Genomic DNA, 15921 nt, shown 5'->3' with positions numbered 1-15921 from the left:
TAAATTCCTCATATGTAAAAAGCCAAAACTAGAGATTTTTTGGGCATTTGTGCACTATAATTGACAAATTATAGTCTCTGATACTTTTCTGTTAACTGACTAATCTTCTCAGCTCTAGGACGTATACATACTGTATACAGGCGATGAAATGTTAGACCCTTATTAATAAAATCCTGTTTTTGCACAAGAAAACCTGACATTTAAGCAAATATTATTGCATGTACCTACTAAAAAGTATATAACAAACTTTGAGCATGTAGTTGTTTATGTAGTGTGCAGAGTTTATGTCTGTACATTAACAGTAGAGCAAAGCAGCCAGCAGAGAGCACCACACACCATCAAAAACAAACCAATCAACAGCCACACTGGACTCATGGTGACAAAAACAGCGTACAGAGCCATGAGATTTCACTCTAAAATTTATCAACAGATAAATATACAGCTCCAACATGACTTTAAACATCAAACATACAGCACACTATAATGGAAATGATATTCAGTGACAGTAGTATACTCAGGACAAAAACCCCAAATAACGGTGAGATAAATGGTGACAACAAAACATACAAACAAAATATAATCATCACAGTTCAAATTTACCAAAAAAAATGTCAAGTGTCGGTTTCTCTGCATTCAGGTATAGCATCGGTTTAACAGATGCAGAGGGAAGACGTGAATGTGTACAGTATATGCCGTCATGCCAGTGGAATTAAATGGTAAAATAAAGTGTATCGGATCAATACAAGATTCATACAGCACAAAACAGAGAGCCAAAGCAATCATAGTGAGCCATAAAGTGTCTTCGCACTGAAGTGTGAAACATTAAAATATAGCTTTTGTTCTTTGGCATTGCACGTTTACATCCGGTCTACTGTAATACTGAATGTATTTTTCCTTATGTTTGTTTGCAATGAAGCTCTTCAAATGCACAAAATGCTTAATATTCTTACTTCTTTGGGGGCATTTAATATAACATTTAATTCACTGTGTTCTGCAAAATCCCGTTCACAGTCAAGCCCAGCTTTACAAAGACCTTCAAGAACATGGGGGGTAAAAAATGTGAGTACCGAGGAGCTGTGAACTTTAATAGTGGCAGATTTTCAGGGAACTGACATTCCTCCATGTTGACTTAAAATGAGCTTTTCCCATGAGCCCAAAAGAGCTCGTTTATGTGTAGTGATTGAGTGCAGCACATTCCCACCTATTTTTAGGGCATTACTCATGCCATGGGCCCCTGTAAATGACTGTAGGTGGACTCCCATCGCTGACTTTCATCTGGCCGTGGAGAGTAATCTATCTCATATTTCATGCGAAAACCCAATACCTAATAACATAATAGTAAAATTAAATATGGTCCGCGTAGGTGAAGTCTGGAGAGGATTTGGAAATAAATCATGATCAGGTCTCGTGCCATGACGTATAGTGAGCCGTATCTTACAGTATTTCAGTCTGCACTTGAACCTGGAAGCTTACGGGTGTCCATCTAAAAAGTCAGCTGCATACCTGAGCAACAGTTCCTTGCAAAAGCAGCTTCAGATAATTTACTGTGCATTGCACTTTCAAAGCATTTGTTAATTTAAAGCAATGCAGAGAGTAAAGATTCAAATTTATATCTGACAAAAATCCTCTTTTAGCACCTACAATCAACAGGTTTAAAGTCAGACTGTAACAAATGGAATGCTTATGATAAGTTGCAAAGCTTACAATGTGAATGGTATTATTCACAACTCCTCCCCTGTATGATCAGGCATGGATAACACAGGAAACATGACAAATAAAGTGTTAACAGAGAATTCTGCAGTGTGGTTGATTACCACATACTGGACTAGGTCCTAATGACCTCAGAGCGCATGTTTATTGGGCCCTCAGCGCCTCTGAGACAACTCTGACAACACTAACGGATGACATGAGGACACAGCGCTTTAATCATTGTGTGTGTGAGTCTAAAACACTGAATTAGCTCCGGCTGATTATCTGTGGGAGGGAGGGGCAGTCAGATGTGTAAAACAGATATTCATAGGCCGGAAATAGTACAGAAAAGATACAATCTTTCACTCCCAGGAAGAACTGAATATACAAATGACTCCAATCATATACTATACACGACATATCTTTGGCATAGAAAGTAAAGCTATGGAGCCAAGGCATTCATTCTTATCAAACATCAGTGCTTTTAGGAAAACATACTGCAGATACAGTATGTTTATAATGGCCTTCAATCCCCCATCTCTTCTCGAAGCCCAGTTTTATACAATATGGCTTAAAGTGTATGTATAAAAATAAATTTGCTATGTAACACAGCCCTGAGGGTTTTGTTGTCCACCAGTATTCATGCCGTCTCCACATCCCCGTACGGATGTGGGTCTCCATCAGCAGCTCCGCTCTCGCTGGTTGGGAGTTACCTCCTTTGAGATTAGCTGAATTCCGCAGCAAGTGTCCTCTGGCAAGCCACACTGTCACCTCAGAAGCCTGTTTCCTGGACCCCCACCCACAAAAAAATATCAAGTCTCCAAAAAATATGGAGAATATGCTTCTCTTCCACATATGGAAGACTGAAGGGCCTGGTGCCACTGGGGCGGCTGGGCTGCGAGACCACGTGCTATTGGATCCTTCCCGACCCAATCCCTAATCTCATTGGCTCCTGTGGGACCCCCACTGCAAGTCTCAGTGGTTCTTTTCCATCCAGTCCCAGCTTTCATCGCTGTCCTTCCTGTTCTTCTCAGCCTCGATGATCTCTCTGTAGCGCCGACGGAAGAATCCCATCTGTCAGAGAGTGAGAGGGACACGGATCAGAGTGGTTAGTACGTTAGTGCGGTGTATCTGTGATCACATATACTTACATCACTGCTGACCATTCTCCAAAGCATGTCATAACTTGCTGTGAATAAGAGCTCAAATGCTGGCTGATATTATCACCTCGAATTAGCTTATCACAGATATATCAGTGTAAGCAAATATGTCTGAAATCCACTTACTTCCACTTTTTTGCATAGAGTTAGATGATAGGATAGGTAACACTGATGTCTGTACAGTAAATATGAAGCTACAGACAGCAGCTGATTGGCTGATTACAACACAATTTGGCATTACTGGTGGTTACAGTATGTGCAGGACTGTTTCTCAACTGAAGAAGTATTCCTTTAAGTAACAAGACACTGCTGTACATAGATCCAAAATATATATTGATGGTAATTTGGAGATGATTTATAAAGAGTGCTGTCATTACATTACATTAGGGAACACTAACAACTGTTAGTATCAGTATTTTTTAACTGTAATACATCCTGCTCAGTGCATATCTTGGTTCTATTATAAAAAAAACCTAAGGGATTATTTTCAAAAGTATTTGTTTATGCATTTATGTTAAAAAGATATTGTCTGAACCAGATATTTTTTGGGGCATTTTGGCCTTTAATCGATAGGACAGACAAGTATGAAAGGGAGAGACAGAGAGAGAGACAGAGAGAGGGAGTGACATGCTGCAAAGGGCCACAGGCTGGAGTCCAACATAGGCTGCTGCGGCAACTGCCTGCTCTACCACTAAGCCACTGACGCCCCAGATTTTTCAGCTTTTTAATATCAATGTTAGTATCAGACTTGAAAATCTTATATCCTTGGGCCATAATTTTTTCTGCTCCTGCACCAATGAGAGCATCCTGACAGGGAACATCACTGGCTGGTACGGAAACAGCACCCAACAGGAGAGTACTTCATTCAGCTAAACACACTATAGGCGCTGCTCTAGCCTGCATTAAGGATGTTTACACCAGGAGCTGCAAAAGTAAGGCCAGGAGAATTATTAAAGATCCTATACTGATCTATATTGATACTATAAACATTTCGTCAGCTTTTTGTCAAATGTATGTGGTCATGCCTCATGATACAGTAAAATACTCCCTTTAAAGTCTTTGTTTTATTCATTTTTCATCTATTTTAAAGGGAGCATTCTGTCACGTTGCAAGTCTTTGTGAAGCAGTCACAGTTCTGGACTCAATATAAGAAGTAGTGTGATCTTCGTGTGATAATGCAGTTACTAGAGGGGACTTTTTGTTGGTGCTTTCAGGGGGTGCTTCCACAGACTCATGAAACTCAGCTGCAGGACAGCACCATTTTTAATATGTCTGGATTTGATTTTACAATGCTTGTAAATGCAGTGTTATTTGGGAGTTCACTCTCAGAGGTGTCAACAAATGTACCACCTTCAGATATATTATTACACTACTAATATGGTTTTAAAAGGGGAAAGTCAAACCTTAAATTCACTGTGATGGATTACACAGCTTTAAAGTTACAAATAACTGCAAGTTGAGATTTCTCCTGCAGTGAAACACATGGAAAACAATGTATGTTTGAGGGACAGGAAATCAATTTAAATCATCATGGCGTGGTATGCTTTGAAAAATGGTCGGCAGTACTGTAAAGGGTGCACAATTTGAAGTTAATAGGCTCCACCACACAAAGGAGCCGACATGGATGAAAGCAAATCAAGCATTTCCCGTGTAGAAATGCGCTGCTTCTTTAGGATAGCAATGTATTCTAATTTTCATTTAACTACCAAGTGTAATGCAAGGGAGATATGAAAGGATGGAGCACAGTAGATTATTTGTGTGTATCTAAACAGAGCAGCCATGTTGGGATGATGCCGCTCTCACTACGACTCCATTCATTTATCTGCATTTGGCGACTAAAGTTTATTGATACAGACCTGTACTCTCCTCAGGCATTTCCTGAAGAGAGCAATACAGGACATGTGCTGCTCTTGTAAGTGGGGTTTATTTTGGCAGGGTCTGAGGACCTGGGGATCGGGGGGAAATGTATCCCAGGACCAACATTCCAAAGCTTCGTTGTGGTATTCCCGGTGGAAAATGAGGCAGTGAAAAAGAAAAGGCGTTCTGTGCTAACAGGGCCTCTGGACATCAGTGTAATTGCCATTTCCCTTTTAGATTCTTCTTTCATGTGAGCGGTATGGTGTGAATTATTGTCCAGTCTGTGATTTGTCCTTTTCATGGTTGTTAAAGGCCCAACGCGAGCTCTCACCCCCACCTCTTCCCCTACCTCCAGCTGTCTCTGTACAACTGGATACTCTGCTGACACTTAGACACAGCACTTCTGGGGGTGACACACACATTTGTGACAACTGCTTCTTATTTAGTAACGTTGCTTCAGCAGAATATTGCTTGAGTTTGGTGAGTTTTGCAACTAATGTTAGAAAATCACAATCTGTGTTGGTGTGTTGGTTACCTTCCAGAGTAGCACAGCTAACAGCAAAAAGATGAGGATTCCCACCAGCAGACTGATGGCGATGATCCAGCCGACTACGTAACCCCTTGGCTCCTGACTGTGGAGAGCCTCGAACACCAGCTGAAACACAACAACACTTCAGTCAGTCAGTGAGTCACACTCAAATACAAGACAGATACAGAGGGACACACAAGAGTAATCATTAAGTCATGTGCTGCTAATGATGCAATGCAGTGCAACAATAACAACCGAGACATGTCTTCTTTCAGCCGCTTTAGCTGCTGTCAGAACTCTCGATTTGATTCAAGAGGAGCTACATCTAAAACCTAAAACAGCGTGAAAGTGGATACTAATGGAGTTTATTTTAAATAGAACACGTTCAATAAATCAGTACAAAAGAAAGACACAAAAACGGACAAAATCAATGTAGATTCAGAATCAGTTTATACTGTACACTATTGAGAAACATCCACTGAAACACATTTTTATTTATTTTACAGAACTCTAATGAAAGTCTGCACTCTTCAGCTGAGTTTTGAGCACACTCAGGGCTAACCCCAGCCCCATATGCAACAAACAGCCATGCAAAATATGTTTTCATTCACATAGTAAGTGATCATTTGTAGCCACGCTGGCAGCATGACTCTAGTCTGTTGGTGTGTTCACCACTTTGGTCCAGACTGAAATATCCGAACATCAATGAGATGGATTGGCAAGAAATTTTGTAGACATTCATAGTCTCCAGAGGATGAATCCTATTTAGCAATCAGTGTGCCCAGGATTTTGGTTTTTAACAAAACACTTGTAAAACTAACCCTAGCTTCAATTTGTGTTTAGTTCTACTTGGCAAATTCAGTTCAGTTCACTTCAATAGATTCATCCCGAAGGAAAGTCTTGTGCCAGAGAATGCTTCAAATTACAGTAAAACTAAGTACAGTAACCACAGTTTCAGGTTCACAACCAGTAACAACCAGACAACCAGTGGGTTCCCTGCATCAGGGTCACTTACCGGGTCCAGTTTTATAAACAAAAGCGTATTAAAAATCTGGCAAAATATAAAAATATGCACGAAAGAAGTGTTTTCAAGGAGCAAAAGCAAAACCAGTGCCTGATAGAGTAACAACAGGGGTAAGATAAGCACAAGAGTTACTAAAAATGAAACTAAAATGGTGGGAAAAAGCAGACCACGCCTGATAATCAATGCTATATTGATTATGATGAGAAGTATTATTGCACATGATTGTGAAAATATGAAGATATTGACAAGTAGTAATGTATATTCATGTCAAAGTTGTAGTACACCAAGTGTAGGTGAATATTGTTGTCAGTGTCATTCGTTTCAGCTCTCCGCCCTACAGAAGTATATACAGTTTGATGGCCACAGGTAGAAAAGCTCTCCTGTGGCATTCTGTGGTGCTCCACGGTGGTCTCAATCCACAGCTGAATGTGCTCTGATATGACTCCAGAGTGGCATGCCCCCTGCATGCCTGAGTGAGAGACGTACTCAGTAGTTTTCTTAGCATCCTCCTCTCTGACACCTCCACATAAGACTCCACTTCCACTCCCAGGACAGAACCAGCTTTCCTGATGAGCTTATTGAGTCTATTACCATCAGCTGCCTTCATCGTATTGTCCAAGCACACTGCAGCGTGGAAGCGTGGACACTGGCTGCCACCAGGTGATAAAGCATCTGCAACATGGTTCTGCAGACATTGAAAGATCTGAGTCTCCTGAGGAAATACAGGTGGCTCTGACCTTTCCTATCCACAGCATCAGTGTTTTTAGTCCAGTCTAGCTTATTGTCTGTGTGAATACCCAGATACACCAAGACTAAGAGTCTGTTAGCATGCTAACACGCAGATGGTGAACCTAGTAAACATTATAATCACTAAACATCAACATTTGATCACAGAGCCGCTAAGGTAGTGTACTTCCAGAGTTCTGTTTCCCAGCTTGATATCTGCTTTTTATGACCCATTAAGGAGACATTTCAAAGTGTTTTATGTTCTCAGAAATGGTTTCCCCCTTGGTCAAATGTTCAGTGTATGTTTCCCTGGGCCAATACGTTGAAATCATCCACTTATAGCCTACTGATGTAATTCTTCTTAAAACCTCCGCCTTTAAATTTGCAGGCAGGACAGTTTTCTTGACTTCAGACTTTGATAATGCTACAGTGGCTGAATGGATTCTTACCATTTAAAGTGCATTAGAAATGTCCCCCCCCCCCCCCCTTTTGTTTTTCTTTTTTTGCTATTTGAACTGCGAAGACAGCCCTCATCAATTTCATACAATGTTGGCTTATATCAAGAGGCACATGCTAAAAACACAACACAATGCTGGACTAGGCCCTTGGGAACAAAGGATCCTGGGAACATGGGGATGACACCCCTCCCCTCACACAAACATGGCTGTAGACTCTTAGTCTTGGTTTTCATCAACTGCTGCCTTTTATGTTTTTATCACTAGATTGAATAACGTCACAGAACTCGTCAATAGGCTTGACCATCACTTTCATCATGCACCACTGGTTGTGTTTGATGCCAACGATGATTCGTCTTATTAGGTCAGTGAAATTGAAAATAATCTATCGTCCACTCCCTTTTTCAATTCGAAGCGTCATGCCTTTAAACAGACTCCTTGGAGCTCAGAACGAGTACGACTCTGAGAGTTATCTCGGGAGGCTTGGCATCTCTTAAAAAATAGCCTGGTTCCACAATAAATAAGAGCTGTTTAGGCTGTTTCCCATGACATGAGTGAACACTGACCTGTTGGATAATCTGTCAATGACAGGAAACTCAGTTCACTTAACCCAGTGCTCACTGTAACGCTTAACTACAATGAGGCGGATGTGAAATATAGCATGGCTCTGCACCACAGCTAAGCCTGCTTTAATATCAGCATTCAGGCCTTAAATGGTAAAAAAACCCCACATGTACTAGGATCATGAAATAGATGGGTTTATTTACTAATGATCCTAAACAAAGGCAAATAATGTGTAATCCCCCAAATGTCAATCTTGCGTAATTTGTCACTGCAAACAATGGTGGGACATTTTCAGAAATGACTGAGGAATTCACTGCTGCAGTGTGCGCTGCTGCATGGGCTTTGAACACAAATGTGGCATGAGATGCCAACTGTGAGCCAAGACACAACCAAGCGGTCAAGTTAAGATTAATCTCTCTGTTGAATAGTTTCCCACATTAACACCTCCCCCTTCCTCCGGAGCTCTGGAATCTACCCGTTGTTATGCATGCCGAGGCGCTTGCGTGTACAGAAAAGATGAAAGCTCTACTGACGTTCCCAATTTAACTTGTGCAATCAGATAATTCCAGGAATGTGTACTTGAATGTGAAGTTCGTTCAACTTAGCTCTGCGATGCTAAGTTTGCATACTTCCAACAGAATCCTATAGATTTATGTCAGTTTGTTTAAACGTCACAGGGGATAAAAAGTGAGCTTGTCGTTCTGCTGACAACCAGTCGGCTTGCTGCGTGCAATACAACCCGGGCCCACAAATCATACTTTGCAGTGTGTACTCTAGCCAGCAGGGATCCTGAGGGAGAAGGTAACTGTGTTTACTAAAACCTAGGGGGGGTAGCAGTCACTGGAATGAGCACACTTACGAAGTGCTGAAAGAGCGGCATGGTATGGACATATTCATAGCAGGTCTGAATTTACTGAGCACATCTGCAGCTCAGGGTCAGCAGGGCACCCTAATCACTTGAGAGATCCCCCTGTGAGCATGCTGGGTGCTTGATACAATCATCACATCTGATCTGGTGGGCGACTCAATCACTCAGCAAACAACAGGGGGAGGGGTCTGTCCTTGAGCACAGCTGAGGACCCCGAAAGGACGCTGATGGAAGTGCCACCACACCGTACACCCACAGACTCCAGCTGTTCCCCGGGCTCACATCAGTGGCTCAAGGATTGTCTAACCACAGCACAATGGACTGTGCACCTAAAGATAAAAATATATTACATACTAATATATTTTTGCCAGCAGAGCCATGCAGTGAGTACCCTGCCCTCCAAACAGCATGCCATAGTTAGCATCTGCCTTGAAAGTAAAGCACTTGTCAACATGCGTGTTTATTTATCCATAATCATTTCCAAAAAAATGTGTCTAATCAACAGAATGCTTCCTGTTTCTGCAGTTGGAAAAGTAATCTTGCTATGTTTTCTGTAAGGCCAATACTTGAGGCTGTGGGCATGCCTATAATTGAAATAACTAGTTACATGTAGAAAAAAATAAATGTAATTGTAAACAGTTACAGTTGCTGAGAAAAAAATAGTAATTAAATTACAATTACTAATCAAAATGTTGGTGATTACAGAGGGGTTACGTGTATATATGTTCTATGTATAGGGCTGTAAAAATAACATGTTAATATTAATTAATTTATCACAGAAAAAATAACACGGAAAAAAAATTAACACTGATTAATTGTGTTCCATCATGTCCTTTGACCCCGTGACACAATGGCATTGTCACATGATTGAGGCAGAGGAGACAATGCTTTTTGGCCCGGTGACTGGAACATCTATATTTAAAAAATGCCCTGACGGGGCTGTTGATAAGAGCACCGTCTCTGCAATTTCTGCAGCGAGGAACTTTTGTATTATTGGAGTACTGCAAGTCTGAAATATCACCTCAACGCAAAACATTTAGCAGCCAACTCAGAGGTCCCAGCTAGCACAGCCTCTGATGCCAGCCTCGTAAAACCACACTCGACCAGGTGTTCAGATGCAAACTCAGAAAGTCTACCTGTGACCGACTGACTAACTCCCTCGCAAAATGGATTGCAATGGACTGCAGACCAGTTCTGGTGGTAGAGAACAGGGGGACAATTGTGTCCAAAATCCAGCAGCTTTACTACGACACTTCACAGCAAAAATTAATCAATTTAGATTAATTAATCTCAGAGCATGTAATTAATTAGATTATTTTCTAATCACTTGATAGCCCTAATTTGGTAAAAAGTTATTATATAAATATTAGGGATGCACTGAAATGAAAATTTGTGGCCGAAACCAAAGCCGGATATTATTAAACGCTTAGCCGAATACCGAATACCGAATATCATTGTTTAGTTTTTCATTAGTTTTGCAGATGAACCCCCTTCAGATTAGTGTTGTCACGGTACCAAAATTGGGACCCACTGTGTGATACCAATGAAAATATCATGGTTCTGAGTAGTATCACGATACCACAGCGAAAATGAGGCAGATGTGCCTTTTGTCATTTATGAAAAGATAAATCACTTTTCTATAATACATCAATGATATTTCAATGGAATAAATTACTTATTGACTTATTCATACTTCAAAAACAGCATCAATAAGTGATTAACATAGGGGGGATCAAAATAAAATAAATAAATAAAATGAGAATCAACCAGCCACCCTCCTCCCCTGACAAGTCCCTTCATAAGTAATGAACAGTCCCTAAAGTGCTGTGAGGTTTGTGGGCCGTTACCTGCCACAAAGAGAAAAATGTGAAAGGCTCGTTTCTCCTCTGACACGTCACATACCTGTGTTCGGCTGGCTCGGCTGTTCAGGTACTTTTGGGCAGTCATGACACCAAGAAGAGGATATTATTGGAGCTGACTTCTCTGTCGCCCGGTAAGCTGATGGCCGCCGTATTTGACAGGAATACATTAACGTTACTGTCTGTGTCTGTGACCCTCGTTCAACCCACAATCGGTGGGATTCGCCTTTCATTTCTGCTGCTGGTTGAAATCTGTAGGCTGCTCGCACAGTGTGCTGAATGATTTAAGCCTATTTTGCTCTCAAAAATATTTTTAGTCGCAAATGCGAGTGCCGTGACGGTCGGATTGCCACACTGCTGACATTTTATTCTGCCCGTCAGGGCACGCTGTTTGATTGCGTTATCAAAACACGCCGCTATTATTCGGCCTTGCTTTTAACTTATTCCACCGAATACCGAATGTGTGTTTTTTTGCAATATTTGGCCGAATATATTCGGTTACCGAATATTCGGTGCATCCCTAATAAATATGTGGAATATAACGATAATTTTGTTGCTTTGCAATTTTTTTGCCATGCAGGAATGCCCTCTTGTGGCATATCTATGGACAGCACAGGTCAGCCAAGCCATTGGGATGACTTTTATTGCAACATTTATGCACTTTTGATTTTAGAAGTTTTCGGCATTATTCCCCAGTTTAAAACATTTGTTGGAAAAGTAATTAAAAAGTAATCAAATGTAACAAGTTACATGACTTTGATGAAATAATTAAAATAGTTACTCGTTACATTTTTAACAGGGTAACTAGTAATTTGTTACCTTTTACATTTCAAAAGTAACCTTTCCAACACTGATAATGGTCATGGATTGCAGCCTGGGTCTTGTCTTCTTATCAAAGTAATAAAAACCATTCTACTGTGTGTTGGCATTTTTATTGTTTCTCAGCAGAGACCAGTTAAAAAAATCTTTCCATTTTCTTTTACTTTTTCTGTTGTTCCAATATTATTGGTATGAACTGAAATCTATTCTAGATAGTATATTTGTATGTATGCACGAGCATGAACCCCCCCCCCCATGAAAAATAGGGCTTCTCTGAAAGTCACGGTGTAATTTGAACACTGAGCAAGACACAGTGGCCTTACCAGCTGGAGCAGTTTTGCACTGAAGCCTGTGACTCATGGCAAGAGAAAATGTGTAAGGTTGTTAATCCAGACTGGGCAAAAGCGAACAAGGTTCAAAGGGTCAATTCACCCAAATCACAAAAAAACATTTTCATATCTGGGCCTTTAGCAGTAGCTGCCATTTGCTGCTGGTCATGTACAGTAGTAAACACAGAGTTAAATGTTCTCTGCTGTGGCTGAAAGTAATGCTGATGATAGCGGTGTGAATGAACCAAAGTGAAGCTGTGGGCTGTAAAACTTAAACAGCGGAGTGAAGGATGCTAAAATGCCAAAAAGGCCTATGGTAAACTGCAGAGTGTGGTGATAATTCTATGGGTTTGCCATTATAAGCAATTACTTTCAGATTACACATAGTCATCTTACCAATTATTGATATAAAAATATTAATTAAACAGCTGTGAGTAGATTTTAAACACTAAAACTGAATTCATGATGTACTCACAGAAATGTCCTCTGGCAGGCCGTTTGGCACCTCCACTGCCCTGTCATTTACTTGCACGCTGCCTCTTGTCACAAACTGGATCACAGAGGAACTATCCTATGTGTTGAAACAACAGGGTGGATTACCGTTACTATTAAAATCACAACAACCTGCAACTAAATTCATCAAGCCTGTGACACGTTTCTTACCCTCTTAAGAATTTCAGTGTTGAGTAGAAGTTTTATATCTATGCTCAAAGCTTCTTCTTTTAACTGCGGGCCCAGACTGCAGGAGATTGTCATACATGCTCTTCCGGGCCGGTCACAGTCCTTTTAAAAAGACAGAGAAGAGGAAACAGATTAAGAAAGACGGAGAGTGAGCAGGAGGGTTTGTGAACAGATGTTGCACTGGCTAAAAAAAACCCAAACAAAAACAGGAACCCTCACGGGGGACTGTCAGTGACCTCTGTAATGTCAAAGTGCAATGTAACATCTGCATATTTACCAAGACTTTGCGTCCTGATTTGGTGAAAAAGGCAAATATGGAGTGGAAGATGCTCTCTTTGTCCTGCGGGATGGTGCATGGAGTCGGGTTCCTGTGAGGGGTGCAGTTCCCTCTGCCATCAGCCACCTAAAAGAGGACAGCGATACAGAATAACTGAGCTGTGCTGACGAAGATTTCAGGTAATTTCATACCTTATTATGTTGTAAGTATAACAGAGTTGAGTCTAAAAGAGATTTTGTCATGTTAATGTTTTCAATGATTTGGGTGAATTTTGATTTGACAGCAAAAATGTACACACAAGCACTTCTGTCACCTAGTCTGGCCGAGTCACTATTGTTATGAGTATCCAGGAAGTTCTCCCCAACAACAAGCTGGTACCCCTCCCAGACAGATTTCCCATATGGAGTGATTTAGAGGTGTCTGGTTTACTGCCCAGCCTCCAGGGAACACTTCCCCTTTCCCCTCTCCTCAGTCCGACCTGAGGCTCTGGAGGTGGAAATCTCCTCTGGCCTTCCTCATTGTCCGCTCTGTTGCCACCCAGCAGGCCTGAGCTTTTATTGCCCTACTTTCTCATGTCCTGTGTTTCTGCTGTCACTGCTGGTGTGAAGATTCATAGGCTGCGCTAACTTTACCCCTCACCAGAACAGAAATTTCACATTAAATTATGGCGATTGAGGGATTTTGTGCAGAAAAACTATTACATATGGAGCAACAGTCAGGAACTTGTATATCATGTCCGTACAAATGGAGGTCTGTATAAAATGTAAGAATATCTGGCTATAAAATATAAGTGTGCAACTGTCCGGTGTGCAACAGGCTAGACGCAGTGTTAACAGTGTTAATGATGTGTGTTTCCAGGCTGGGGATGGGACTGGGCAGTAGCCAGCTCCGCAGGTGTCCCATTCCCGTTTCGTGCAAGCTGTCTGATCCCCTGAAAGTGATTCCAGATGGGCTCAAGGAGGGTGGGATACAGTCAACCCTGTCTGCCCATTCACAGTAAATACAATTAACAGCTTGAGCTCCCACATGAGCTACCTATATGAAAGGAGCAATGCAAGGGTTAAGAAAACATTTAAACCCAATGGGGGTATTGTGTTTCTTTATCTAAATGCAAAATGTTGTGAAACTAAATGGTTGGCTAGCTTCGGTAGCAACGTCAACACTTTTGCTTACATTTTCACTGGCCCAGTGGTACCTCACACCAAGCAAACTGGCCATGCCATGACAAAAAGCCCACCAGTTTAGCAACTTTCTGTGCATTTAAGTGTCCTCTGAGGTGGATACATGCAGCTGTGCCATGAGGAGAAGCAAGACCGACAGGCGAGGGCAGCATAAATGAGCTAAAAATATGTCAGCCTGCAGGTGAATAAACTAATAAATAATGATTTGGGCTAGATAAATAATGTCGATAGACTGCTGTTGGCATCCACCTGAGTTTCAATGATGTGGAACATGTCAGCTCCGTTGCCAGCCAGCCGGTTGGGTATCCTGATGTCCACGGTGGAGCCAGGCAGCCTGCTGGGCCCCTTGTTTATGGCCTGGAACCACATCACACAGAGACAGTGAAAGATGGAGACAAAGGAAAAGAAAAGTGAATATATATATAGAGAGACATGCTAAAATACAGAAAGTCCTATATGCTCTGTGCGAGCAGTACCTGGAAAGTGAGGTTGAGAGGCTGGAAGTTGCACTCCATGTCCTCCAACTGGACGAAGCGCGAGGCATCGATGGAGTTTCCATACACAAAGGAGGTCGGCGTTACCACACTGCACACAACAGCCACAGGGTTCAGGAGAGAGAGAAGATGATGCAATAACATTAACAGAGCTTTATGTGACATTCAGAGTGTTTCTATAGTCTGTGTTTCAACCAAATGCAGCACAAATTTTAACTGAATTTTCAGAAAATCTGCGAAAGAAAATGCAACCCATTACTGTTATGCTGATATTGGGAGTTGGTTCTTTCAGATAAGCAGGAGGTGGTGCTAATTCACCAGTAAGCTGCCATTCCAAAAGAAAAGGGAGCATCAAGATGACGCAATTAAAAGAGCACCAGTCAATGAATGTATAACAACAGAGAGTACACTTGACAATGGAAATGGAGTGGAACAACTGAAGTTACAGCCAAAGCTCTTGGAAGAGTTCTGGTAACAGTCCTGTGTGTACACATAAACATGTCAGAAGCCATTCTGAGACAATGAAGAGAGTTTGCAGTGGCCTCTGCAGTAATGGTATGTCATGGCTATATAGTATATCATCATTTCTTCACTGACTCTGTTTCAACTGCATTTAGCTTTTTGCAGTACATGCACTCTTCCACATCCCTCAAGTGTAAAAACTTTCTTACAATATTTCCAAGTTTATTCAGATTTTGGTGTTTCCACTGAAGCTTTTTACATACGCAAATTGAAACTGCGCATAAAAAGAGGTGGATGAAAATGCACCTTATGACTGTGACTCTGAGACAGGATTGTCTGCACACGGCTCTCAACATGGAGGTGGCTGAGCCAGCAGCTAGTATGGTGCTAATAGCGTGAGCAGGGCTAAAAACGGCAACAGTGCTGCAGTGTTCCTTCTACGAGGACACATTCCGCCATTGTGGGTCGAGAGGGTGCTGTAAACAGTAACCGCCATATGAACACAGAGCAGTTGTGATTAGCTAGCCAGTGGGACACACACACACAGAGACTCACATGCACTAATGTGCACAGCAGCTACCACACGGCTACCACAGACCAGCTACCACAACAACGAGCAGAGAAGTGTGGATTACAACACAGAGAGGGGGCGTAGCTTCATTCTCTGCCATTACTCCACTATGTCTTTACACATCAAATAGTTTTATCCTGCTATATTAATGTTCTGAATATCTATTAAAATGCCAACAGAAATCATGATAAAAAAGAGCCTCATAAAACTCTCTGGCTTCAGTCATGTTATTAGCTGGACAGCCAAGTTTTCTTTAGCAGTTGAGATATGAGTCAGATGTGTCCTGCTTCGCTCTGAAGCCTCCCTCCACATTAAAGACAGCACCCACAGCAGCTTTATCAGATGTCAGGGTTCTGGAGGATTTGGGCTGTTTTAC

The 15921-nt window shown here is 41.6% G+C and overlaps 1 protein-coding gene across 1 annotated transcript in view; it reads right to left on the bottom strand.

Annotated features, from left to right (window-relative positions):
• Nucleotides 1-322: 322 nt before the first annotated feature.
• itga9 (integrin, alpha 9) overlaps nucleotides 323-15921 on the bottom strand; it is a 62423-nt gene continuing 46824 nt past the window's right edge. The window contains exons 22-28 of the mRNA XM_049600336.1: nucleotides 14495-14603; nucleotides 14268-14375; nucleotides 12838-12963; nucleotides 12543-12662; nucleotides 12355-12450; nucleotides 5242-5361; nucleotides 323-2763 (exon numbers count right to left, since the gene is read on the bottom strand). Of these exons, the coding sequence (XP_049456293.1) occupies nucleotides 2665-2763; nucleotides 5242-5361; nucleotides 12355-12450; nucleotides 12543-12662; nucleotides 12838-12963; nucleotides 14268-14375; nucleotides 14495-14603 (778 nt within the window). The 3' untranslated portion in view covers nucleotides 323-2664. The remainder of the gene's footprint in view (nucleotides 2764-5241; nucleotides 5362-12354; nucleotides 12451-12542; nucleotides 12663-12837; nucleotides 12964-14267; nucleotides 14376-14494; nucleotides 14604-15921) is intronic.

Source organism: Epinephelus fuscoguttatus, linkage group LG16, assembly GCF_011397635.1.
Source record: "Epinephelus fuscoguttatus linkage group LG16, E.fuscoguttatus.final_Chr_v1".
Lineage (NCBI taxonomy): Eukaryota > Metazoa > Chordata > Actinopteri > Perciformes > Serranidae > Epinephelus > Epinephelus fuscoguttatus.
Note: the sequence above shows the minus strand (reverse complement) of the source record. Positions and strands in the feature narration are given on the sequence as shown.